Source organism: Tursiops truncatus, chromosome 13, assembly GCF_011762595.2.
Source record: "Tursiops truncatus isolate mTurTru1 chromosome 13, mTurTru1.mat.Y, whole genome shotgun sequence".
Lineage (NCBI taxonomy): Eukaryota > Metazoa > Chordata > Mammalia > Artiodactyla > Delphinidae > Tursiops > Tursiops truncatus.
In genome coordinates this window covers 50983045-51007719 of record NC_047046.1, presented here as the reverse complement: position 1 = coordinate 51007719, position 24675 = coordinate 50983045, and the positions used below count along the sequence as shown (strand labels likewise).

Below are 24675 nucleotides of genomic sequence, written 5' to 3'. Positions count from 1 at the left end.
CAAGGACTGGTTTCTTCTGGATTCTCAGCTACAGCTGACAAGAGTTGAAAATATACACAGTCTCTGGATTTGCCCAGGCAGCTTCAGATGAGGGGTTCTCAATCAGGGTGATTCTGTCCCCAGGGTATATTGATGAAGTCTAAGAGGCATTTTTGGTTGTCACCCCTGGATGGGTGCCACCGGCATCTTGTGGGCAGAGGCCAGGGATCCTGAACACCCTACGTTGCACAGGGCAGCTCCCACAATAAAGAACTGTCCAGCCCAGAATGGCAATAGTGCCAGCTGATAAACCTTGCTTTCAAAAATGTGGTAAAAATGTGTAACTCCATGTCTTGTGACTATATATGAGTTTACCGAGCACTCATGACACAACAAGCTCTCAGGAAGGGTTAGGCAGTGATTTCCATGGCTGTGTCCTCTCACTGTACCTCATTTCATATGCCAGCTACTCCCAGAGGAAAACCATAGGCAGCGCTGTGATGCGGACTGCGTTGCCTCATGCATCTTCTCACTCCCCTTCCAGATTCCCTCTTATTCTTTTCGGTGGGTGAGCCCAGGCCCAGACAGCCCACCCGGGCTGGCCGCCGCCAGAGCTGGCCTGTGGATTGCACTTCCGGCTCAGGCTCTAGAAATCACATTTCAGCTCGACCTCTTACTGGCTTGTGAGCTTGGACACAGACAAACGTTGGAACTCATCCTCTTCATCTTTAAGATGAAGAACATAATAGTATGTACCTCGTAAGGGTCTGATGAGCGTCTGTGTGAAGCAGCTACCTGGTGTCTGGCCCAAAGGAGGAAACCTAGGAAAGTCAAGTTTAGTGCTGTGCTGCTCCCATATCCGTCATCATTATTGTACCTATCATCATTCCTTCCTGGATTGAAAAAACCAGTCAGAAAAGGAAAAAATAATTTGATTCATTCTAAAATCTAACTAACTTATTGTATCTGAAACTCTCCCCACCCAGGGAGACTGACATTTCAGGAAAGAAAAAAGGCAAAACCAAAGGCATCCACCTCTCCTGATGGACTTTCAAGTTCTCATGGCAATAAGGGGAAATATTTTTAAAAGGGGAAGTTGTCATTTTTTCCTTCAATCAAGCTGGCCCTGGCTGCATTTAGAGGCTATGTACGAATCTGAAGCTTTTACAGTCTTTAAAAGATCCTGTGAAGTAAATAGGATGGCCAGAATGTGCGTTAGGACCTCCTACTCATCTGTCCTATGTGAGAGACACTTTGCACTTGGTTCGTCCCGCTTGGCAGCTCCCACCTGCCCAATGCCCTTCTCTCTTGCTGCTCTGTGCGTCCCAGGGTGGAGGTGCCTCATACTGAGGCTGGGCCTGCTCCCTTCTTTCTCGCTGTCTGGCAGCTGCCTCAGTGTCCCTCTCTGTATTTGCCTACTGTCACCTGCTCTCTCCTTTTTACACCCTCCCCGGTGTGCCACATGCCCTCACTCCCTGGCTCTGCTGACCTGCTGTGCTGCATGGCCTGACTCCAGGGCTCGGGCTCCACCTCCTCTCCAGCCAGAGAGAAGTACCACTTCCCTCATCGTACCTGCTCCTGGCACAGGCTGTGTGTGTGTTTCTCAGGGCAGAGTTGCTTAGGCCTCGTACTGGTTTCCTAGGTTTGCCATAACAAAGCATCACAAATTCAGGGGTTCCAAACAAAGGAAATTTATTCTCTCACCGTTTGAGAGACTAGAAGTCTAATATCAAGGTGTCGGCAGGGCCATGCTCTTTCTGAAGACTCGAGGGGAGGATCTTTCCTTGCCTTGTCCTCGCTTCTGGTAGTTGCCGGCAGTCCTTCATGCTCCGCGGCTTGTAAACGCTTCCCTCCAATTTCTGCCTCCATCATCACACGGTGCTCTGTTCTGTGTGTCTTCCTGTGTATCCTCTGTGTTCCCATGGCATTCCCCTCTCTGTGTCTATGTCCAAACTTCTCTCTTCTTAGAAGGATATCAGCCAGTGGAGTAGGACCCACCCTAATCCAGGATGACTTTATCTTAACTTGATCATGTCTGCAAAGACCCTATTTCCAAATAAGGTCACATTCTGGGGTTCTGGGTAGGCATGGATTTTGAAGTTTGTACTCAATCCAGTACAAACCTCTGGAACACGGCTTTTCCTGTGGAGGTCTGTGCTTTCCAAAGCACAAAGTCACGGCTGTCCTCCTGGGTTCAGGCGTCACTTTGCCCCATGGGCCCCATTGCCCCCTACCACACTCAGGGCTGGAGACGCGTAGGGCACAGCCCCCCAGGCCCTCCTCACTTTCAACTCTCCCGCCAAAGCCCGCTCTCCCTCCCTGCAGCCAGCCTTCATTGGCTTCCTTCACTCTCGAGGCTTTCAAATAAGACTGGGTATGAAGGAATCTCAGATATGGAGAGCCTTTAAAGGAACCCAGGGCTCTTTGCCAGTAGAAGGATGGGGTGGGTGTCACCCAACGTCACGAAGCAGTGTCTTCAGATCCCCACTCTGACCCAGTGAGCCTCCAGGCCATCCACCCATCTGTAGGAATCTGTGGGCTGAGCCATTGGTTTCACGCTCTCTTTCTCTGTTATAAGAACAGGAGATTTAACTTCCTACAGACAGGCACCAGCCCACAGCGAAGGGTGAGCAGGGCCTGGTGGAAGGGCACTGGGCCCTGGCATTGCAGGGGAGCTGTGGTGCCAGCTGGGCCGCCTGCCAGCCATGTAGTCACAGCCAAGGCACCCAATCTCTCTCCACTTGTGCCACTCAGATTAACAAATGCTGCAGACTCAGTTGGCTTGGGTTTTCCAGCTGATCAAATGAAACCCATCTCTACACACCCCGAAGGGTGCCAAGAGAGAAACAAATCCACTAACACGGAGTGAGCACGTATGGAAAACCCTACTTTTGAGACTGTTCATTAAACGTATTTGGTTTGAAATGATGTGAAAGAAGGCATCCCAGCCCCACCCCCGTGGCGGTTGTCAAATTCTTCCACATCGAGGCAGGTGGAATGTGGTCAGAAGGAAGTTAGTAAATGAACCAGAGTGAGGATCTCTGAATTTCCTAGGCAAAGTGGGGCTTCTTTTCCCCCAGAAGTTAAAAAACAAGATGTGAGAATTATTAACATTATTCAGAATCTGGCTGAGACAGAAAAATGGCAAGCCACCCTGTGGAGAAAGTCACATTGGACACAGTAATGTTTACATATGCAACGTATTACAGAACACAAATAACGCTCCACAGAGCTCCCCTTACCTCAATCCCTTCTTTGTTTAAGGCATATTCATCAAAATTCAAAATGGCTATCTTAATCGTTCTTGGAGGGGGCAGTACCGTCAGACCGATATTAATAGCATTGCTCCTCTTGGAATCCAGGACGATGATCTCCTGCTTTTTTCCATCTGCAGCAGTTTTCTTGTGATAAAATAAGGAGAATCCAAGATTAATGCATCATCTTTGGTCCTCTATTAAGAGCAAACTCACAACTTACTTAGACATGAAAACAAATGCCCTCAGTTTAGCTCAGGGAAGGACTGGCTACCTCTCAGCACAGCAGAGATCAGGGATTAGTTCCAAGAGGCCGCCAAGAGCAGGGCAGCAATGGAACTTCGCGAGTCAGACACGTTACAAAATAAAATTGATTTGCCTTCAATTGGGAAAAATGTGATATTTTGCAAGGAAAAAAAAAACTGTTTTTTTTCCATAGAAGCAGTGGAAACAAAACTCAAACCTCTCAGAGTTCCCTTCCTGCAGGCTGCAAGGTGTCGGAATGTGCCTTGCTTGGCCCTGGAGCGTGTGGTGTGTGCCCAGAGATGGAGAAAGCTGGTCTGCGCACCGAGGAGACGGGAGCCAGAGGGGAATCCGGCATCGCTGGCCGGTCAGCCCTTCTGCATCTCAGGAGCTCCTCTCATCATTCCAACATCCTCCGCCCCGACACCTGAGCACTTCCGCCTCTCCTGCTACACACAGCCATCTGGGCAGCTGCCCAGTGGGTGGGAGAAGAGGAGTGAGGGATAAACTGGCAAAGAGGCTGAAGAGGGGGACCAAGTCCCCACAGAGCCCTGATGTATGTGGCCTCCCTTCTGGCCTGGCATCCTCGGGGCAGTCCCTGCGGCCAGCCCCGGGCTGGCACACGGCCAGAAGCCAGGAAGGTGTGAGGTGCTGAGCCAATGCTCACCTCTGCCCAGAGCTGTGACAAGGCCCCCAGCCTTCCCCTTCAGCTCTCGGGAAGTCAAGGGCGGGTGGCAACTGGGACAGGTGGAGGGGGGTCGGCCAGCAAGCTCCCTGTGCTGCACAGCTTCCCTTGAGGCCACAGGGCTGGGAGGATGATGATTTTGATTCATGAAACAAGCCTGGGGTGACGAGGATGGGTAAGACCCGTCCAGCACAGTGATGGGGTGTGCTCACCGTGTGAGGGACCCAGCTGTGGGGTAACTAACTCACCTGGTGGTGGAGGGGGTTAGGGTCTGGAGAAGCTGCCACCTGAGCTGGACCCTCAAGACTGTCTAGGACTAGCCTGGGGCTGGGAGAGAATATAAGGAGAGAAGTGCCTTTGTCTAGTTCCAGGGAACTGCCAGGGATGAAGCTGGAGGTTTGGAGGCCATATGGGGGAGCTCCATGAATCAGCTGCTCAGAAGCCCCCTGCAGGCAGGTCCCAGCTGAGCAGCTGACAGCTGAGGCCTCAGCCCCTCCTCTGAGGAAGGGAACCAGGCTGGGCCTGGGAGCAGCTGAGCCGCCCAGGGAAGCTGGTCGCTGTAGCACAGGAGGTTGGGAGCTGGCAAGGAAAGATGGCTGCGGCCCCTTAAGTCCTACTGAGCCCTTCCAAACTCAATTGCTAACATTCTATTTTAGGTCCTTAAATATGCATTTGGGAATAAATTACAATTTCTTCATGAAGAAAATAACCGAAAGCATCCCAGCTGTTTGGCCGCCTGGAAGCCGGGAGGAACAATTCCTGTGGGTGTGCTCGTCGGCTTGGAACCGTGAGCTCCCAGGGACACGCGGCATAAATGCACCCTCACTCTGTAGGGCAAGCTTGTCTTCTATATATTTAAGCAAATAAGCTTATCAGGAGCCCCTGAAATTTAGCTGAAATCTACTTTAAAATATTATTTTGTGTACAGAAGGCTAAGAAGGAATGAGAAAAGGTTTGACAAAACGCTGATTACAGGCAACGAAGACAGATGTGATGACTTGCGATGCCCACGTTAGGGTGCGGGGTGTCCACCCCTCCAGGTGCTACAGGGAGCCTGTCCAACATCCATTCCCTCTTCTCTGCTCACCGACAGGGACTTGATTTTTTTCAGGCTGGTAATAGGTCAGTGAAATCAGCCACCTCCCTGGACCCTTGGCAGGTAAGGCTGGCAGTTTGGGTTTTTGTTTTCCTGATTGAAAAGAGATAGACCCAGTGAGCCATGCCTTTTGCCTTTCCTCCTTCTTCCTGCCTAGAATGTGGATGTGAGGCTCAGAGAGACAGCAGTGAGACATCTCACGAGCATAAGGAATGAAGCCACATGGACGGCAGCATGGAAGATGGAAGAAGCCTGGGACCTGGCACTGGAGAGGCAACTACCCACAGCCAGGCTCCAGCGCAGGAAGCATTTATGGGAAGGCAGGGGTTCCCTGGGAATCGTTAGCCCTTAGCCCCCCATCTATAGAGTCTCCGTCATTCTAGGAGCCTGCAGAGATGACTGAGCAGGTCCAGCCCAACTGCAGCCTTTGTGCAAATGAGAAAAAGATGCCCACCTCTAGGGAGACACAGCCCCATGGCAAACAGCTTGAGAGGGAAGCACCGCTCAGATTTCAGCCCTCCCCCCTCAGCCAGCGTCCACGTGCAGCAAGCAACCCACACAGACTCAGGGGTGGCTCTGAGCCTGAGATGTCCTTGCCCCCACTCTCAGTAGAACTCAGTTCACACCAACGGACACACCCACACCCACACCCCCATAAGTCGGGAAGAAGCAAGCTGCTGGGCATCCTGAGATAACGGGGAAGCTATCTTCACAAACGACGCTACATGTTTTCAGAGCACTTCCCACCACTTCGCAAAGGAAGGAATAAGAATTAAAGTCATATCTGAAATTGAATTGTTAAATCTCTGGATTTTAGCCAAGAGGTATTTTAAATGCTCTTCTTCATAATTAAAACAGACTCCACTGGATGCTACTGACCCCTCAAGTGCCTTGGCGGCTGTCCTGCCCGACACGAGGGGTGGGTCATGCGGGCTCATCCAACTCTCTCCTCCCCTCCCACAATGAACTGGAGCAGCGCCTGAAAGAACAAGCCAAAGTTCTCCGTGCCGGGAGGCATGCGTCCTGTCTAGGGATTAGCCATCATCAGTTCTGATCCATTTCAATCCTCTTTCAGGGTCAAAGCCCAGACCAGCAAGAGTGACCTTCACTACGTCCTTCACCTGGTCCTGTGTCTGAGTCACCGTCGCCCATCCTCTTCCACAAATCCTCTCGTGCCCCGTCCTTCATTCCTGCCACCTGCACTCTGAGCCTGACCCCTGGTGCCAGCCTCCCAGGGCAGCCCACCACGGACCTCCTGCTTCCAGCCTCTTCTCACCCCCAGCCCAGTCATCCTACTCTTGCTAAGAGTCTTTCTCAGGCACTCATCTCCTTATTGCACTTCTTTGATCAGACAGTCTGTGACTGTCCATTGTTTGAAATGAGAAAAATAGGAAATTGGTCAATGATAGAAAGAGGAGATAAAGCAGATAAGACACAGTGTTCCCTGTAACGGAGGTTAGGAAATGTTAAATGACCCTCTAAAGGCATCTGGAAAGGAAGGGCTAAGATGTGATGGGACAAAGGTGGAACAGGGTTGGGAGGATGACAGGAGGTGATACTTCTGGGCAGGAGATGAGAAAGTTGTTTTGCATTTTACTTGAGCCCGGACACACCCCCGAAAACAACACACAAACAAGGAAACAAAACGCCCAAACCTCCTGAAATATCAGTACAGGGCCTACTTGAAGGAACTGACAACACTTTCTTGAGAGAAAAAGAAAAAGATGTGCATAAATGAGAAACATCATGTTCCTGGATAGGAAGCCTCAGTGTTGTAAGGATGTTCATTATCTCTCATCATGGAATTTATATATAAATAATATATATATTTAAAATGATTCTAATCAAATTCCAACAAGATTTTTTTGGAATTAAAAAATATTCTAGAGTTACTATGAAAGAATATATGTGTAAAAAATCCATAAGTAGAAATATATATAATATCTACCCAATTAGCTCTAAAAAGGTATTATAAAACGGATATAATTCATGTGTAGCACTGGCACTAAACAGCTACAATGATAGAACAGAATAGAATGAAAGTACAGAGAAAGCTCTCATACAGCGATCCAGGGCATTCCAACAAGAGCGCAAGATCAGTGAGTCACAATCCATCATGAAAGCCCAATTCTAATACGGAACCAAAGAAAGTAACTTTAAGTCAAAAGACTCAACATGGTAGGTTAACATCATGACAGACTGGATTGACTGACATCTTCCTTCTTTAAAAAAAAAAAGCCAGCAGAAAGCAAGAACACAGGCTGTGTGGGAATGGCCAAGAGTCATCATGGTTGGAGGATGCCACACCCCATGAGACCCCTCTGCTGATTGGCTGTTAACAGCGACGGTCCATGACAGCAAACCCTGAGCAGGAAAAGAGGCTGAGAAGCAATCTCAGTCCTTCAACTGCCTCTTGCTGGTTGGCAGGGTATCTTCCCACATTTATTTATTTTTTGCCTTTCTTTGATATAGATCTCATTTCCTGAGTACCTGTTAGGCTCCTACACCTTGAATGGGGACATTTTTCATGGAGACCAACAAAAATGTGGGGGGCCACGATGCCACCGGCAGCAATGGTCGGTCCTGGGACAACAGGAAATAAGCATTTCTGCCTCAATTCTTTGATAAAAGGTCTATCAGCCAAACCTCTGCCCTCAGTTCTCAAGAATTCACAGGGCAGAAAGGATGCTGAGGGAGGCTCCTGTGGGTGGGGCTTCAGGCACAGGATGCTGGACTAGGGAGCTGCTGGAAGTGAAAATGGGAACAACTGTCTCTGGGGCAAGAGAGTTGCCCCAGCAACAGCGTGGAAGTGAGCAGAGTTGGGGGAACCAGGGTGGGGATGTCTTTGAACGTGAAAGTTCCCCACGTACATCCAGAAGTTCTCAAGGTAAAAGAGGAACTTACTTCTTGAAGGGGCAGGAGGCACTCTAGGAAAAGGCCAGGCTCTGATTTGCTTCCAGAAAGCCTAGTGAAGCTGAACTTCTGAGCTGAACGAGGCAGCAACACCCAGAACCTCCTTCAAAACAACAACTATCAGGGAGCCTCCAACCTGCCAACAGTTGCCCTTCCAGAAATACAGTCTCTGGAGAAATGCTTCTGGTTTGCATGGAATGGAGGGCTTCTGTTTGTTTTTGACTTGGCCAAGAAGATTGCAGGGAGTGGGGAGAGGGTGTAACAGCCAAAAGGGTGAGAGACTGAGGTTACCCTCTATAGCAAGAGATGCTGTCAGGGCCAGCAGAGACCTCTTAGAGAGAAGGGCCAGGAAGGAAGTCACCAAGGCAGTTCAGCTCCTTTCTCCCAAGCTGTCCAAGAGGGCTGAGGGTCCAGTTCCAGGAGGCAGAAGTGAGCTCCTCCAGGAGGAAGCTTCAAACAGGCGGTGCCCATGACCACAAGACTTACAGAATTTCTAAGAAGCAAAGAAGAGGTACTCAATTTAAGCAGTGAGTGCTAACTGCCAAGGCTTAGGGGTAAGGGCTGTGACTTTCCTCTGCAGCCCTAGATTCACCTGGTGGTCAGCTCCCTGGGTGGGGGCCGTCTCTCTAGAACCAACCAGCTCCAAGAGGTTGGGCCCTGCAAACTCAGCCACTCCAAGGGGCAGAGAGTCACATACGACAGGAATATTTTTTAGAACGGTTAAACCACCTATTCAGGTCTTCTCAGGGGGACTCCGGGGCAATGCCAATCCTGATACAGAGATGGATGACCACAGGCCTCGCAGGGAGGAGACATGCAAGTCAGGTTTTTGGATAGAACAAAGTATTGCCTCCAAGAACAAGTCTTTTAGAATCTGCAAGTAAAGAGACAAACTTGATTCTGAATGGTTATGGGGTGGGTGACCGCCATATAAGAGTGACCACAACCTGACAGCATTCAATATCCTGAGGACGAGACCATTACTTCCCCTCGTAATCATTCAGTTTTGGAAAAGAGAAGGGTGAATATTCAGGCAGCAGTTAGGAAAAAGTGGAAAGGAAAACTTTAACGCTAAATAGTAGTCATTAAGCTTAGAGGCTAATTTAAAATCTCACATCGGAATCTCAGGAAAGTCACGTTGAGACAAAGGCTAAGAAAATCAATAGCATAAAAAAAGACTGACCTGTTAACACAGCACAAAAGCACATTCTCCCCTGTTGCACTGGGTCTACCGAACAACCCTGGGAGGTCAGGCACACAGGATCACGCCTGGTTTCTTTCTTTTTTTCCCCCCATAATCAAAACCAGGCTCAGAGAGGTTGACCGACTTGCTCAAGGTCACACAGTTAGAGGTAGAGTCCAGACCAAATGAAATTTAAAGTTTCAGTAGCAAAGCATACAGATCATTAAGGAGAAAGAGAGAATCTTTTTTTTTTAAAAATGACAAGATTTAAAAATCCCCAAGGGAAGAGCACGAGGAAGTGTTCAGAGCATGAGCTTGAAAGTAGCCGAAACAAAACGTCATCCAGGGATGACACGAACAGATTCAGGAGCCCTGAAGGGTAACTGCAAATATGCAGAGCATCAAGTCACCAGGGGGGTCAGCTGGGGTCTGACCCATTCACAGCCTGGAGACCTTGCCAAGTCACTGAATCTCTCTGTGTCTCCTGTCCTCTCTGGGACCCAATCTCACAGGGTTTGTTGTGAGGATGAAAGGAGACAATAGATATAAATCAGTGAGAACAAGGCTTGGCCCCTGGTAAGCACAACAGAAGTGTCTGCTGGGACTATTAGAAGAGTATTGCTGGTATTGATACATGTAAAGTATTCAGGACAATACCTGGAAAATAGTGCTTTCTAAGAATTAGCTCTTAGCTTTTTTCACTACCAATGACTCCTTTTTTTTTTTTTTATCATTTTAACCTAATAACATTGTATTTTAAAAATATATGGTTTACCAAAGTGTATTTTTCATAACTAATGCATCTACCACGCTTACTGATCAAAGGCACCTACATAAACAGGAGCGTCAGATCAGACCGGTGTCCCCACCCTGAATAGTGATAGTTGCAGGAGACAGTGCAGGGACTTGATACTCAGTTTAGCCTGCAGAGCTGCTTCCCGGGGACATGGACAACTTGCCTGGGGCTTCCTGAATGAATGAAAAGAGCTTACGGATGCTCATTAGAGTCTGTGCCGACTCCCAGGCACGTGGACAGTGCCTGGTGTGGGAAGTAGATCTAGTAAATGAGCCGTGGCACACCATGATAAAGACGGCCAAGGTCCAGAGAAGGGCCACCGTGAAGGCATAAAATTCCACGTGGGAGGAGAGGACAACGTGAGCAGAGTAGGGAGGGGAGCACGGGCAAAGATTGTGGAGGCTCACAGTCTGGGCAGGTGGATAGGGCTTGCCTTCCAAGTTTTCTGAAATGTTGACACGGAGAGTCACCCCTTTGAATTTTTAAAGAGTAATTTTACTAGACACAAAGGATGCAGTTTTTAAAAAGTAGTTATTCAGCACACAGAACTTGTCATCACAGAGGGTGCTGTGACTGAAAACAGAAACTGGGCTAAGGACATGATTTATTAAGAGAACTCAGAGTCTTGGAGAATACCGCTAAGTTTGAGAGCATTTCCATGAAAGGCGACTGACCTCTCAAAACGCTTGTCAGCATCACTGTCACAGACCCTGGGGCTGGCTCAGCAAGGCATGAGCTCTAGAAATGGTAAATCATTCCTCCTCGTTCCCCGCTAACTGCCAAGAGTGATGCTACAGGATATTTTCGAAACTGTCCATTGAGAAAGTGACAGTGACAGTGATGCCACAATACAGATGTCATAAAGATGTGACTGCTATGGAATTTCCCTAAGTCCTGTAACGAGGGAGAAGGCCATATACATGGGAAAGCATTAAGGCAAAAGACAACAACAACATCGAAAAGCCAAAGATACCCCACATCCAAAAGCCAAAGAAACCTAAATAAAAGCTGAAAAGCCTTTAGTTAGGAATAGGGTTTCTGAGGACCTGGCCCGAACAGGCTTGCTTATTGGTAAGTTTAGGAAAAAAATGTTAACTTCCCATATTTGTTCTTAGAGTCTTTTACAGCAGAGGCCAACGGAAAAAAAAATACATTTCCAATGTTAATGTAGTTTATCTAGTACCCTAACCAGCAGACTTTTGAGAGGGGAAGCGAGTACTCTTAATAATTATGCTGGGACCTCCACACACACCAGGATCATCTTGGATACACTAGGGTGTGTGATCACCCCAGATAAGCTCCAAAGTTGGGTTTGGAATTTCCAGGGAGAATTCAGGTTTTCTGAGGGTGCTGTTCAATAAAATAACATACTTCCTTATGATCTGAACTTGAATATAAGGTAGGAAGATTTTCCTCTCTTCTCAGGAGAATAAAATGGAGGTGGACGTGAGGGGCCAGTGAAGGAGTCAATGTGGAAAGTGATGGTGGGAACAATGCCCCCCTCAATGGTGCCTCATTTTTCACCTTAAATCAATGGTTCACAACTTTGGCTAGGACCCTGGGGAGATTTTCAAAATAACCCAGGTCAGGGCTTACCTCAGACCAATAAATCATCATCTCTGATTTCTTAAAGAGTCACTGCTAATAGTTTCTGATATATTTCGAAACTTCAAGGTAAATAAAGTTGAACAAATTTCTCCAAATCCATTCCGGAGCCCCCTCCCCTTAATAAAGCAATGAACCCAGGTGAGTAAGACAGCAATGAGTCCCCAAAGGGGAAAACAGGACCCTTCTTCCTTCTGTGTGCCTCTTCCACTCCATACCTTTTGTGGTCTCTCTGGATCTGAGAGTATAAAAGCTGCCCTTTGGGGGCAAGAGGGAATTGGCTGTCCTGAATTAGGCACAGGGGTAGAAGGCCACTTCCTGAGGCTCCTCAGACTGATGTCAAGTCCATGGAGGGTACCTCCCCACCCCCAGGGGCTTTCTGCCCTGACATCCTACGCTGGGGTCATTTTAATCACCTCTTATGCCATTCTCCACATCTTAGACTGGCAGAAGAGACACAACATGATGAAATTTAGTGCAGGATTTCTGTCTCTTTCCTCAAAATATAATTAAAATCATCTTACTAAAAAGCTACATAGAGAGATTGGTTCAGGATGGTGGAGTAGAAGGACATGCTCTCACTCCCTCTTGTGAGAATACCAGAATCACAACTAACTGCTGAACAATCATCGACAGGAAGACACTGGAACACACAAAAAAAGACATCCAAAGACAAAGGAGAAGCCACAATGAGATGGTAGGAGGAGCACAATCACAATAAAATCAAATCTCATAACTGCTGGGTGGGTGACTCACAAACTGGAGGACACTTATACCACAGAAGTCCACCCACTGGAGTGAAGGTTCTGAGCCCCATGTCAGGCTTCCCAACCTGGGGGTCTGGCAAGGGGAGAGGAATTCCTAGAGAATCAAACTTTGAAGGCCAGCGGGATTTGACTGCAGGACTTCAACAGGACTGGGGGAAACAGAGACTCCACTCTTGGAGGGCACACACAAAGTAGTGTGTGCACTGGGACCCAGGGGAAGGAGCAGTGACCTCATAGGAGACTGAACCAGACCTACTTGCTAGTGTTGCAGGGTCTCCTGCAGAGCGGGGGTGGCTGTGGCTCACTGTGAGGACAAGAACACTGGCAGCAGAAGTTCTGGGAAGTACTCCTTGGTGTGAGCCCTCCCAGAGGCCGCCATTAGCCCCACCAAAGAGCCCAGGTAGGCTCCAGTGTTGGGTCACCTCAGACCAAACAAACAACAGGGAGGGAAGGCAGCCCCACCCATGATCAGACAAGTGGATTAAAGTTTTACTGAGCTCTGCCCACCAGAGCAACACCCAACTCTACCCACCACCACTCCCTCCCATCAGGAAACTTGCACAAGCCTCTTAGCCTCATCCACCAGAGGGCAGACAGCAGAAGCAAGAAGAACTACAATCCTGCAGCCTGTGGAACAAAAACCACATTCACAGAAAGATAGACAAGATGAAAAGGCAGAGGGCTATGTACCAGATGAAGGAACAAGATAAAACCTCAGAAAAATAAATGAAGTGGAGATAGGCAACGTTCCAGAAAACAATTCAGAATAATGATAGTGAAGATGATCCAGGACCTCGGAAAAAAAATGGAGGCAAAGATCGAGACGATGCAAGAAACGTTTAACAAAGACCTAGAAGAATTAAAGAACAAACACCTAGAAGAATTAAAGAACAAACAAACAGAGATGAACAATACAATAACTGAAATGAAAAATACACTAGAAGGAATCAATAGCAGAATAACTGAGGCAGAAGAACGGATAAGTGTCAGAAGACAGACACAGAATGGTGGAATTCACTGCCATGGAACAGAATAAAGTAAAAAGAATGAAAAGATATGAAGAGAGTCTCAGAGACCTCTGGGACAACATTAAATGCAAAAACATTCGCATTATAGGGGTTCCAGGAAGAGAAGAGAGAGAGAAAGGAGCTGAGAAAATATTTGAGAAGATTATAGTCGAAAACTTCCCTAACATGGGAAAGAAAATAGCCACCCAAGCCCAGGAAGCACTGAGAGTCCCATAGAGGATAAACCCAAGGAGAAACACACTGAGACACATAGTAATCAAATTGGCAAAAATTAAAGACAAAGAAATATTACTGAAAGCAGCAAGGGAAAAACGACAAATAACATACAAGAGAACTCCCATAAGGTTAACAGCTGATTTCTCAGCAGAAACTCTACAAGCCAGAAGGGAGTGGCATGACGTATTTAAAGTGATGAAAGGGAAGGACCTACTACCAAGATTACTCTACACGGCAAGGATCTCATTCACATTCGATGGAGAAATCAAAAGCTTTACAGACAAGCAAAAGTGAAGAGAATTCAGCACCACCAAACCAGCTCTACACCAAATGCTAAAGGAACTTCTCTAAGTGGGAAACACAAGAGAAGAAAAGGACTTACAAAAACAAACCCATAACAATTGAGAAAATGATAATAGGAACATACATATTGGTAATTACCTTAAACGTGAATAGATTAAATGCTCTAACCAAAAGACACAGGCTCGCTGAATGGATACAAAAACAAGACCTGTATATGTGCTGTCTACAAGAGACCCACTTCAGACCTAGGGACACATACAGACTGAAAGTGAGGGGATGGAAAAAGATATTCCATGCAAATGGAAATCAAAAGAAAGCTGGAGTAGCAATACTCATAGCAGATAAAAATAGACTTTAAAATAAAGAATGTTACCAGGGACAAGGAAGGACACTACATAATGATCAAGGGATCAATCCAAGAAGAATATATAACAATTATAAATATATATGCACCCAACATAGGAGCACCTCAATACATAAGGCAACTTCTAACAGCTATAAAAGAGGAAATTGACAGCAACACAATAATAGTGGGGGACTTTAAGGCCTCACTTACACCAATGGACAGATCATCCAAACAGAAAATTAATAAGGAAACACAAGTTTTAAGTGACAAAATAGACCAGAGATATTTAATTGATAGGATATTCCATCCAAAAACAGCAGATTACACTTTCTTTTCAAGTGCACATGGAACATTCTCCAGGATAGATCACATTTGGGTCACAAATCAAGCCTCAGTAAATTTAAGAAAATTAAAATCATATCAAGCATCTTTTCTGTCCACAACGCTATAAGACTAGAAATGAATTACAGGGAAAAAAACATAAAAAACACAAACACATGGAGGCTAAACCATACGTTACTAAATAACAGAGATTTCTGAAGAAATCAAAGAGAAAATAAAAAAATACCTAGAGACAAATGACAATGAAAACACGACGACCCAATACCTATGGGATGCAACAAAAGCAGTTCTAAGAGGGAAGTTTATAGCTATACAAGCCTACCTCGAGAAAGAAGAAAAATCTCAAATAAACAATCTAACCTTACGCCTAATGGAACTAGAGAAAGAAGAACAAACAAAATCTAAAGTTAGTAGAAGGAAAGAAATCATAAAGATCAGAGGAGAAACAAATGAAATAGAAACAAAGAAAACAATAGCAAAGATCAATAAAACTAAAAGCTGGTGCTTTGAGAAGATAAAATTGATAAACCATTAGCCAGACTCATCAAGAAAAAGAGGGAGAGGATTCAAATCAATAAAATTAGAAATGAAAAAGCAGAAGGTACAACAGACACCGCAGAAATACAAAGCATCCTAAGAGACTACTACAAGCAACTCTATGCCAATAAAATGGACAACCTGGAAGAAATGGACAAATCCTTAGAAAGGTATAACCTTCCAAGTTTAAACCAGGAAGAAATAGAAAATATGAACAGACCAATCACAAGTAATGAAATTGAAACTGTGATTAAAAATCTTCCAACAAACAAAAGCCCAGGACCAGAGGGCTTCACAGATGAATTCTAAGAAACATTTAGAGAAGAGTTAACACCCATCCTTCTCAAACTCCTCCAAAATATTGCAGAGGAAGGAAAACTCCAAAACTCATTCTATGAGGCCACCATCACCCTGATACCAAAACCAGACAAAGATACTACAAAAAAAGAAAATTACAGACCAATATCACTCATGAATATAGATGCAAAAATCCTCAACAAAATACTAGCAAACAGAATCCAACAACACATTAAATGGATCATACACCATGATCAAGTGGGATTTATCCCAGGGATGCAAGGATTCTTCAGTATACGCAAATCAATCAATGTGATACACCATATTAATAAATTGAAGAATAAAAACCATATGATCATCTCAATAGATTCAGAAAAAGCTTTTGACAAAATTCAAAACCCATTTATGATAAAACTCTCCAGAAAGTGGGCACAGAGGGAAACTACCTCAACATAATAAAGGCCATATACAACAAACCCACAGCCAAGATCATTCTCAATGCTGAAAAACTGAAAGCATTTCCTCTAAGATCAGGAACAAAACAAGGATGTTGACTCTCGCCACTATTATTCAACATAGTTTTGGAAGTCCTAGCCATGGTAATCAGAGAAGAAAAATAAATAAAAGGAATACAAATTGGAAGAGAAGAAGTAGAACTGTCACTGTTTGCAGATGACATGACACTATACATAGAGAGTCTTTAAGATGCCACCAAAAAACTACTAGAGCTAATCAATGAATTTGGGCAAGTTGCAGGATACAAAATTAATGCACAGAAATCTCTTGCATTCCTATACACTAATGATGAAAAATCTGAAAGAGAAATTAAGGAAACACTCCCATTTACCACTGCAAGAAAAAGAATAAAATACCTAGGAATAAACCTACCTCAGGAGACAAAAGACCTGTATGCAGAACACCATAAGACACTGATGAATGAAATTAAAGATGATACAAACAGATGAAGAGATATACCATGTTCTTGGATTGGAAGAATCAATATTGTGAAAATGATTATACTACCCAAAGCAATCTACAGAGTCAATGCAATCCCTATCAAATTACCAATGGCATTTTTTTACAGAACTATAACAAAAAATCTTAAAATTTGTATGGAGACACAAAAGACCCCAAGTAGCCAAAGCAGTCTTGAGGGAAAAAACAGAGCTGGAGGAATCAGACTCCCTGACTTCAGACTATACTACAAATCTACAGTAATCAAGACAGTATGGTACTGGCACAAAAACAGAAACATAGATCAATGGAACAGGATAGAAAGCCCAGAGATAAACCCACCCACCTATGCTCAACTAATCTATGACAAAGGAGGCAAGGATATACAACGGAGAAAAGGCAGTCTCTTCAATAAGTGGTGCTGGGAAAACTGGACAGCTACATGTAAAAGAATGAAATTAGAACACTTCCTAACACCATACACAAAAATAAACTCAAAATGGATTAGAGACCTAAATGTAAGACTGGACACTATAAAACTCTTAGAGGAAAGCATAGGCAGAACACTCTTTGACATAAATCACAGCAAGATCTTTTTTGATCCACCTCCTAGAGTAATGGAAATAGAAACAAATATAAACAAATGGGACCTAATGAAACTTCAAAGCTTTTGCAAAGCAAAGGAAACTACAAACAAGACAAAAAGACCACCTTCAGAATGGGAGAAAATATTTGCAAACAAATCAATGGACAAAGGATTAATCTCCAAAATATATAAACAGCTCATGCAGCTCAATATTAAAAAAACCAACCCAATCAAAAAGTAGGCAGAAGACCTAAATAGACATTTCTCCAAGGAAGACATACAGATGGCCAAGAAGCACATGAAAAGCTGCTCAACATCACTAACTATTAGAGAAATGCAAATCAAAACTACAATGAGGTATCACCTTACACCAGTTAGAAAATCTACAAACAACAAATGCTGGAGAGCGTGTGGAGAAAAGAGAACCCTCTTGCACTGTTGGTGGGAATGTAAATTGATACAGCCACTAAGGAGAACAGTATGAATGTTCCTTAAAAAACTAAAAATAGAATTATCATATGACCCAGCAATCCCACTACTGGGCATATACCCAGAGAAAACCATAATTCAAAAAGACACATGCACCCTAATATTCATTGCAGCACTATTTACAATAGTCAGGTCATGGAAGCAACCTAAATGCCCATTGACAGACGAACAGATACAGAAGATGTGGTACATATATACAATGGAATATTACTCAGCCATAAAAAGGAACAAAATCGGGTCATTTGTAGAGACGTGGATGGATCTAGAGACTGTCATACAGAGTGAAGTAAGTCAGAAAGACAAAAACAAGTATCTTATATTAATGCATATATGTGGAACCTAGAAAAATAGTACAAATGAACTGGTTTGCAGGGCAGAAATTGAGACACAGATGTAGAGGACAAATGTACGGACACCAAGGGGGTAAAGGGGGTGGTGGTGGTGGTTGTGGGATGAATTGGGAGTTGGGATTGACATATATACACTAATGTGTATAAAAGGGATAACTAATAAGAATCTGCTATATAAAAAAAATAAATAAAATTCAAACAAAAAGCTATATATATATTATACCTATATATATATATCTCCTGCTGTGAGATAAAAGTAGATCCAGTTCCAGAAACTACTTGGAAAGGAAATCAAAAAGCACACCTTTCCGTCCTTATCATTTCCATTAAGTGGTCACCCAGCCTTGCATCTGGCACATGGATCTTTAGAGGTAACTCGGTTGGTCATAACGATGCCCTGTATCTCTAGTCTGGTGTAAGTTTTCTGATGGAAACTACAACTGATTCCCTTTGCTCTGTGCTGCCTTGTGAAGTCTATTTTATTTTTGATGCACTCTATCGCGTTTAATGAAAAACTTCTCATGAGCCAGAATTCGGAAGTGGCTGTTTACAGCTGAGTTTTATGAAAATCACAGTCAAGGATTAGAAACAGAAGTAAAATTGGTTGTACCTGTATGGGTAACATACACATAACAGGTTCAATGCTCCAGTTTGTATTCTCACCTTTTGTAACATTTATCAATTACCCCCTACTCACATTTCCTAGCCTCCCAAGATGGTCTCCTGGGTCTCACTGTAGAACATTCTGGAATCAGTTTGGTAAATTTTTCAATATATTACTTTTCCTCTTATGCTCTCACTTTATAAAAGCTAGGCGAACATTTGTCCTTAAGCTGGGAAATAAAGGATTTTAAGAGGTTGCCACCTACTTCAAGCACGACTGGAACTTTGGGCTACTGAGAGGGCAGCAACCAGGCTCTTATCACCGACCACAGTGGGATCAAGAGGAGGCGGGGGAGGTGAACCCATTTTCTGTATTCTCAAGGAAGCTTTTAACTTTGCCATTTCCTTTGTAAAAATGAAGTCAGAAGTGCCTTCACTGCCAAACTGTTACTCTTTTATTCTTCCCACCCTGAGTCAAGAGCCAGCCTCCCCGTCAGCAACCTCCGAGGCTGAGGAGCAACCAGGGAAAGCCCAAGAGGGTGCAGGCAGCCACGCGGGACGATGGAGACGGGCCAACCAGATCAGCGTGTTGGAGCGTGAAGGGAGTGAGGGCACATCCTAGGTAACTCCCGGCCACCACGTCTGCTGTTTCAACCCCGCCAGGCCAGTTTTCTCCCAGATGCCAGGTCTGACAGTAAGAATTGAAGGGGGCATGAGGGTGGCTCATCACCACACGTGACCAGTCCTGGGAAGTCAGGACACAGAGACACCAAGAGCAGGTGCCCAACATCACTTCTCTTAGTGTCATTTTCTAGAGAGGACAAGAGGGGGTCTACTTCCAGTTGGAGGAGAGGACTGGTGGCACGATTTTCTCTATTGGATCCTAGCAGTTTGATTTGTAAACAGGAGAAAACTTTAATCTTGACTTGGGGGTGGGGTGGGGTAGGGCTGGAAATGGTTTAGATTCACATCCTTGCTGGGACTGGGCAGAAATCATTGCAAGGGTAAAAGCCAACTCAGGAAGAGCAGCAGGTAGATCCAGACCCCCAGGCACAGGTTTTAACAGGAAGTTGACTGCTTACAGCTCCCGCCCTAGCCTTTCAGCATCACACAGTGGTGACAGGAGCTAACTCCATCACTCGGTCCTCGTCTGAAGGATACTCCTGTCCTGAGGATGCTGCACATACTTTTTGATTCAAACTCAGTGCTCGATTGGCAGGTCAGGGAGCCCAACTCAGGCATCTTTATACTCACCCAATACGATGCTAAGTGAAGCAACCCATGGAGCTGGAATTAATTCACGATAATAAGTTCTTACATGTTTAAACTATACTTTACAAAGCATTTTCTCTTACCCTTAGTTCCTGAGAAGATAGTCTTAAACCTGTTTTAAAATTGTAATATACCCAGAATCACAAGAGTTTTTTTTTTAAAAAACCAGTTCTTTAAGATATGTAAAGGAGACCCTATTAATGCAGTGAATTATAAGAAATAAAATCTGTGACAGCATCATGCAGCCTCTTCCTCAGTGTTCATTAGCCATGACTTTACCTTTGATGTCCAGTAACTTCATGTACAAGCTTTCCATTTATAAAAGTGGATAGAATATCTGTTAAAAATATCACAGCAGCAATGCCTACAGGGTTCTCAAACATCTATGAAAAATAAGAAATCTAGATACATGTGTAATGTTTACAGGATGCTAACTATATGGTTATTTGGAAATATCTAGATAGTTGCAGCATGCTGACTCAGCCAGGGGGTTATCTGAAGAAATGCCACGCGGATTGCCTTTGTGAAAGCACTGTGTGGTTACAGCTGAGGTTCAAACTACTACTATCAACCATAAACAACAAAGGTTACGTGTGAATAAACACATCCCCGGGACGAAGTCAGTATGTTTGATTAATTAGCAAGCCTACTTTCCTCTAGAGAATGTCAACATCTGCTGTCGGGCCATACTAACATTCCCTGGGTAACCCTTTTGTTTCTTCCTCAAGGTTACTGGGTTCTGTGAAAGCTATTTCGCCTGTTGGTGTTAGTAAGCTGCTGTCCATGTTAGCAATGAAGTGTCCCTTACGCATTTAGCTCACACCTAGCATGTGGCACTGAGAGTACTGTATTAAAGGTTAGATTTTTATACCAACTCCCTTTTTTAGCAAATAGCAAGAGCAACATGAAGGGCATTTTATATAGAACAAATCTCTCCATTCCACCCAACAGCTGAAAGTAACTGCAAATCAAGAGGCATGCTGGATGCTAGCGGTACCTTGGAGACAGCCAGTTCCTTCGATTTAGACTCAAACAGGTGCTCCAGCTTGGAAGTGTCCACCTTAATAGGTTCCAGTTTCGACCACAGGAATTCTCTGCAGCGGCCGTTCTTCTTACACGGCCACTCAAAAGGCCGCACTTCATTCCAGAACAGACGGATGGTCTTCTTTTTCTTGGTGAATGCTGGCTGACCCCTGGGTACCTGGGGCCACCCTAAGCCCTGAGGAGGAGCACTGAATACTGGAGGAGGAGCCAATAAATTACCGGGGACTGGAGGGGGAGGCACGCCGTCCAGCAGGGGTGGAGGGGGAGGGGGCGGCAAACCGAGAAAGGTGGGCGGGGGTGGGGGAGGCAGCCCCGGGGCCTCCCTGTGACCCAGGTCCACGTCCAGGACGTCAATGTCGTCCTCCTCTCCCAGGTCAGTGAAATCCATGTCTTGGATTCTGAGCTCCCGCGGATTGGCCATGAGCTGGTCCCAGATGTAGTCAGATTCCGTCTTGGGCTGTGCTGACACCTTCTCCGTGACCTTGTCATTGGGCTCGGCATCAGGGGAGACGGACCCTCTCCCTAGGTCCCCACTGTTGAATTTCTCAGCAAAGGCTTTCACGCTGCCCCGATTGTCCAGACAGCCAACGTCCACCCTCCTGACGCTCTCATCCTGGGCCAGAGAGTTGGCCTGCAAGGTGGATATCCGGCTGGCCAGGCTGGCTACGGCCTCCGCCCCCTGCGCGGTCCTCGTGGTCTCGCCCTCCCCCTTCTCATCATCCGTGGGCTTTCTGTTATGGGCATACAGCATGTCCAGCATGAACCGTTTGCTGGTAAGGATGTCGCCACACTGCTCATTTACACCGGCATCCTGAACACCCGCAGACCACAAACCTGAAAAGTTCACAGGAAAACAAAAAATGAGAACGTGGCATGGGCCTCAGTACTATGAGAAAAGCAGCTAGGCAACATGTGGGCATTGCACACAGAGGGATTCAGGAAGGCACAGAAATAAAGCAATTGGAGAGGAAGGTGGTCATGCCTGACAAGATGCTCTTGATCAGAAAGAGATGCTACATCAAAGAGCCAATGACCCACTCTAGGACCCAAGACTCTTGTAGGTATGACACCGCTTGTGGCTCTGGCCTAGGCTCATGGGAAAAATTTTCCGCACCTTTGCTGCCCACCCATGACAGCTGGTCAGGACCCACCCAGGATAACTAAGGGGCTTCTGCCCTAACTACACACAGGGAGGCAAGGAAATGCTCCCTCACCCGTGGCAGATGTTGGAAAGGCTGTAGAGTTATCCCCCTTTCTCCCCCTACTCCACCTCTGCACCAGGGCAGCCAAAGTGTCTGGAGAAATGCACAGACCATGCCATTGGTCACACTTTAAGTTCATGGCCACCAGTCTTCAGGTGATGCTGCCTGGCGGTCCCATCCATGACCTCTCCTAGATGACTTTTCACACACCTCCACTCTCCTCTAGCATCCCCCACCCATCTCATCCTCTGCAAGCATGGCCTTGTTTCCTGTTTCAAAAACTTAATAGACAAAGTCAGAGATCTTCCAGGGCCTCCATTCTGCCTCCACCCACCCACCTGCACCTGAACCCTGACCATGGCCTCTGTCCTGTGACACTGACAAACCGTCCTCTTAGCAGGGGTCAACCGCTCCACTCGTGCATTCGGAAGCCACTCCAGCAATTCTCCATCCTGCATCTCCCATGCTCCCCCTACTAGGCCTTCCTACTGGCATATAAACATGGTATAATTTTACCCATGAAACAAAAACAGAAAACCTCACTTGATTCCACTTATGCCTCCACCTATAATCCAAATTTTCTCCTTTCTTTTAAAGGAAAGCTGCTTATAAGAGTTGTTTTGCTATCTCCAATTTCTTTCTTTATTCTCTCTTGAAGCCAGTCTAGTGAAGTTTTTGCTCCCTTTCAAAGATGCTCCTTTCCAGGTGACCGATGACCTTGCTGTTGCACTAGACGCAGCTGTCGCTCCCTCATCCTTGACTTATGTCCTTCACTTGGCCTCCCAGACATTGCACTCACTTGCTTTGCCTTCTTCTTTTTGGCTGCTCCTTCTCAGTCTCCTGGGTTGGTTCCTCCTTGTCTTTAAGTGTCCCTGGACCTCTTCTCTCCATCTACTCTCACTTTCTTAGTCACCATCTCATTCAGTCTCAGGGCTTGAAATACCACCTTCTGCCCTCACTCCCATCCACTCACTGAAACTGCTTCTCCTGCAGTCATTTCCTACCTCAGACATGGCTACTTCACCCATCTTGCTGCCAATTCCAAAAGCCTCAGAGTCATCCTTGACTTTTATCCTGTTCTTTCACCCCACACAGCAGGGCATCCTGTTAGCTAAATCTTCATGTTACATCCGGAATCCAGCCACTTTTCTCGTCACCACTCCTGCCATGACCCCGGTCCGATCCAGCATGGTTTCTTGCCGACGGTATTGCAGGGGAGCCCCTAGCTGGTCTCGGCTTCCACTCTTGTCCCTCTGCAGTCAGTTCTCAACACCACAGCCACGTGATGTGTTACAATGTCCGATCGTATCTCTCTGCTTAAAGTCTTCTAATAGTGCCACATTTCACTGAGACAAAAAGTCAATGACCTGTCAATGTTCCCAAGCCATGTGTGATGCCACCTTAATTTTCTTTCCTCTCCTACCACCACCTCTACCACTGCCACCACCCCAGATATACACACGTGAACCTCTTCAGCTACAGCAGCTTCCTGACATTCCTAGAACTCACCAGGCGTGAGGTGATCCAGCCTCAGGATCTTTGCCCCTCCTGGGACAAACCCAGGTAATCACACAATTTGCTTCTCAACTTCCTTTAGGTCTTTGCTCAAATAATATCTTCCCAGTGAAATCTTCCCCGATCACCTTATTTAAAATTGTGCAAACCTCCCTCCCCCCCCCAGTTTCATCCTTTCCTGCTTTATTTTCTGCCCAAGCACTTCTTACTGTCTAGTCTTCCACACGTTTCCCTTTTTGATTTTACTGTTGCCTCTGCCCCATCACTGGAATGGTTATCATTACTTGTTAAGCTGTGCTCCTCCTTGAAATGTAAACGCTACAACAGCAGGGATCTGGGTTTGTTTTCTTCCCTGTTGTATCCCCAGCACCTAGGATGAATGAATGAATGAATGGTCACCAATGTTATCCCTCTGAATTTGCTTCCTAAGGGCCAGCAGGGCTGTGCAGTGGGCATTTCAGGATGTGAGTTCCATCAGATATCTAGGGCCTGTGTGGATACTTGTTTGGGGAGGGGGCAGAAGACCTAGGCCGTGGACATGAGCATCAGGAGTCTTCTTTCTACCAAAGAAGAGCCAGATCAAACGGGCTGGGTGGGGGGACACTGGTCTCTCCCACATAGCTGGGCCTTCATCTTGAGGAGGTATTTACTGGGGAAGCACAGAGGCCCCCTGGTGCTCCATTTTTTCCTGTGTAGCTTTGTCCTCTATGTTCTCCTCGACAGTGGCCTAAGCTCACCAAGCGACCAACAGCAGAACAAGGAGCTCTTAAGCCCTCTTGTAGGTTGGTTTCACAAACAAAATACACTTAGGCGATAACCACCATCAAAGAGAGAAGAGGTGGCATTTGAGGACACGACGGAAAAACTTCTACAGCTGGTCAGACAGTCCTGTAAATAGGGAGACTGCTTTGATGCCAGGAAGCTGTGGCAGATAAAGTGGCTGAGTCTCTCTGAACAGACTACCTCACTCTCTCCATTTATTGGGAAATGTTGGCAGTTACTTATTTTGGCAACAGGGGAAAGAGCATAATCAGGTAACATTCTGAATGCTGGTTTTCTCGTTTACATTC

At 45.8% G+C, this 24675-nt stretch overlaps 1 protein-coding gene across 8 annotated transcripts in view; it reads right to left on the bottom strand.

Annotated features, from left to right (window-relative positions):
- FHOD3 (formin homology 2 domain containing 3) overlaps positions 1 to 24675 on the bottom strand; it is a 493863-nt gene that overhangs the window by 55695 nt on the left and 413493 nt on the right. For all 8 annotated transcript variants that reach the window (XM_073790663.1, XM_073790659.1, XM_073790662.1 and 5 more), the window contains 2 exons: positions 20842 to 21722; positions 3222 to 3380 (listed from right to left, as the gene is read on the bottom strand). In XM_073790663.1, coding sequence (XP_073646764.1) covers positions 3222 to 3380; positions 20842 to 21722 — 1040 coding nt within the window. The remainder of the gene's footprint in view (positions 1 to 3221; positions 3381 to 20841; positions 21723 to 24675) is intronic.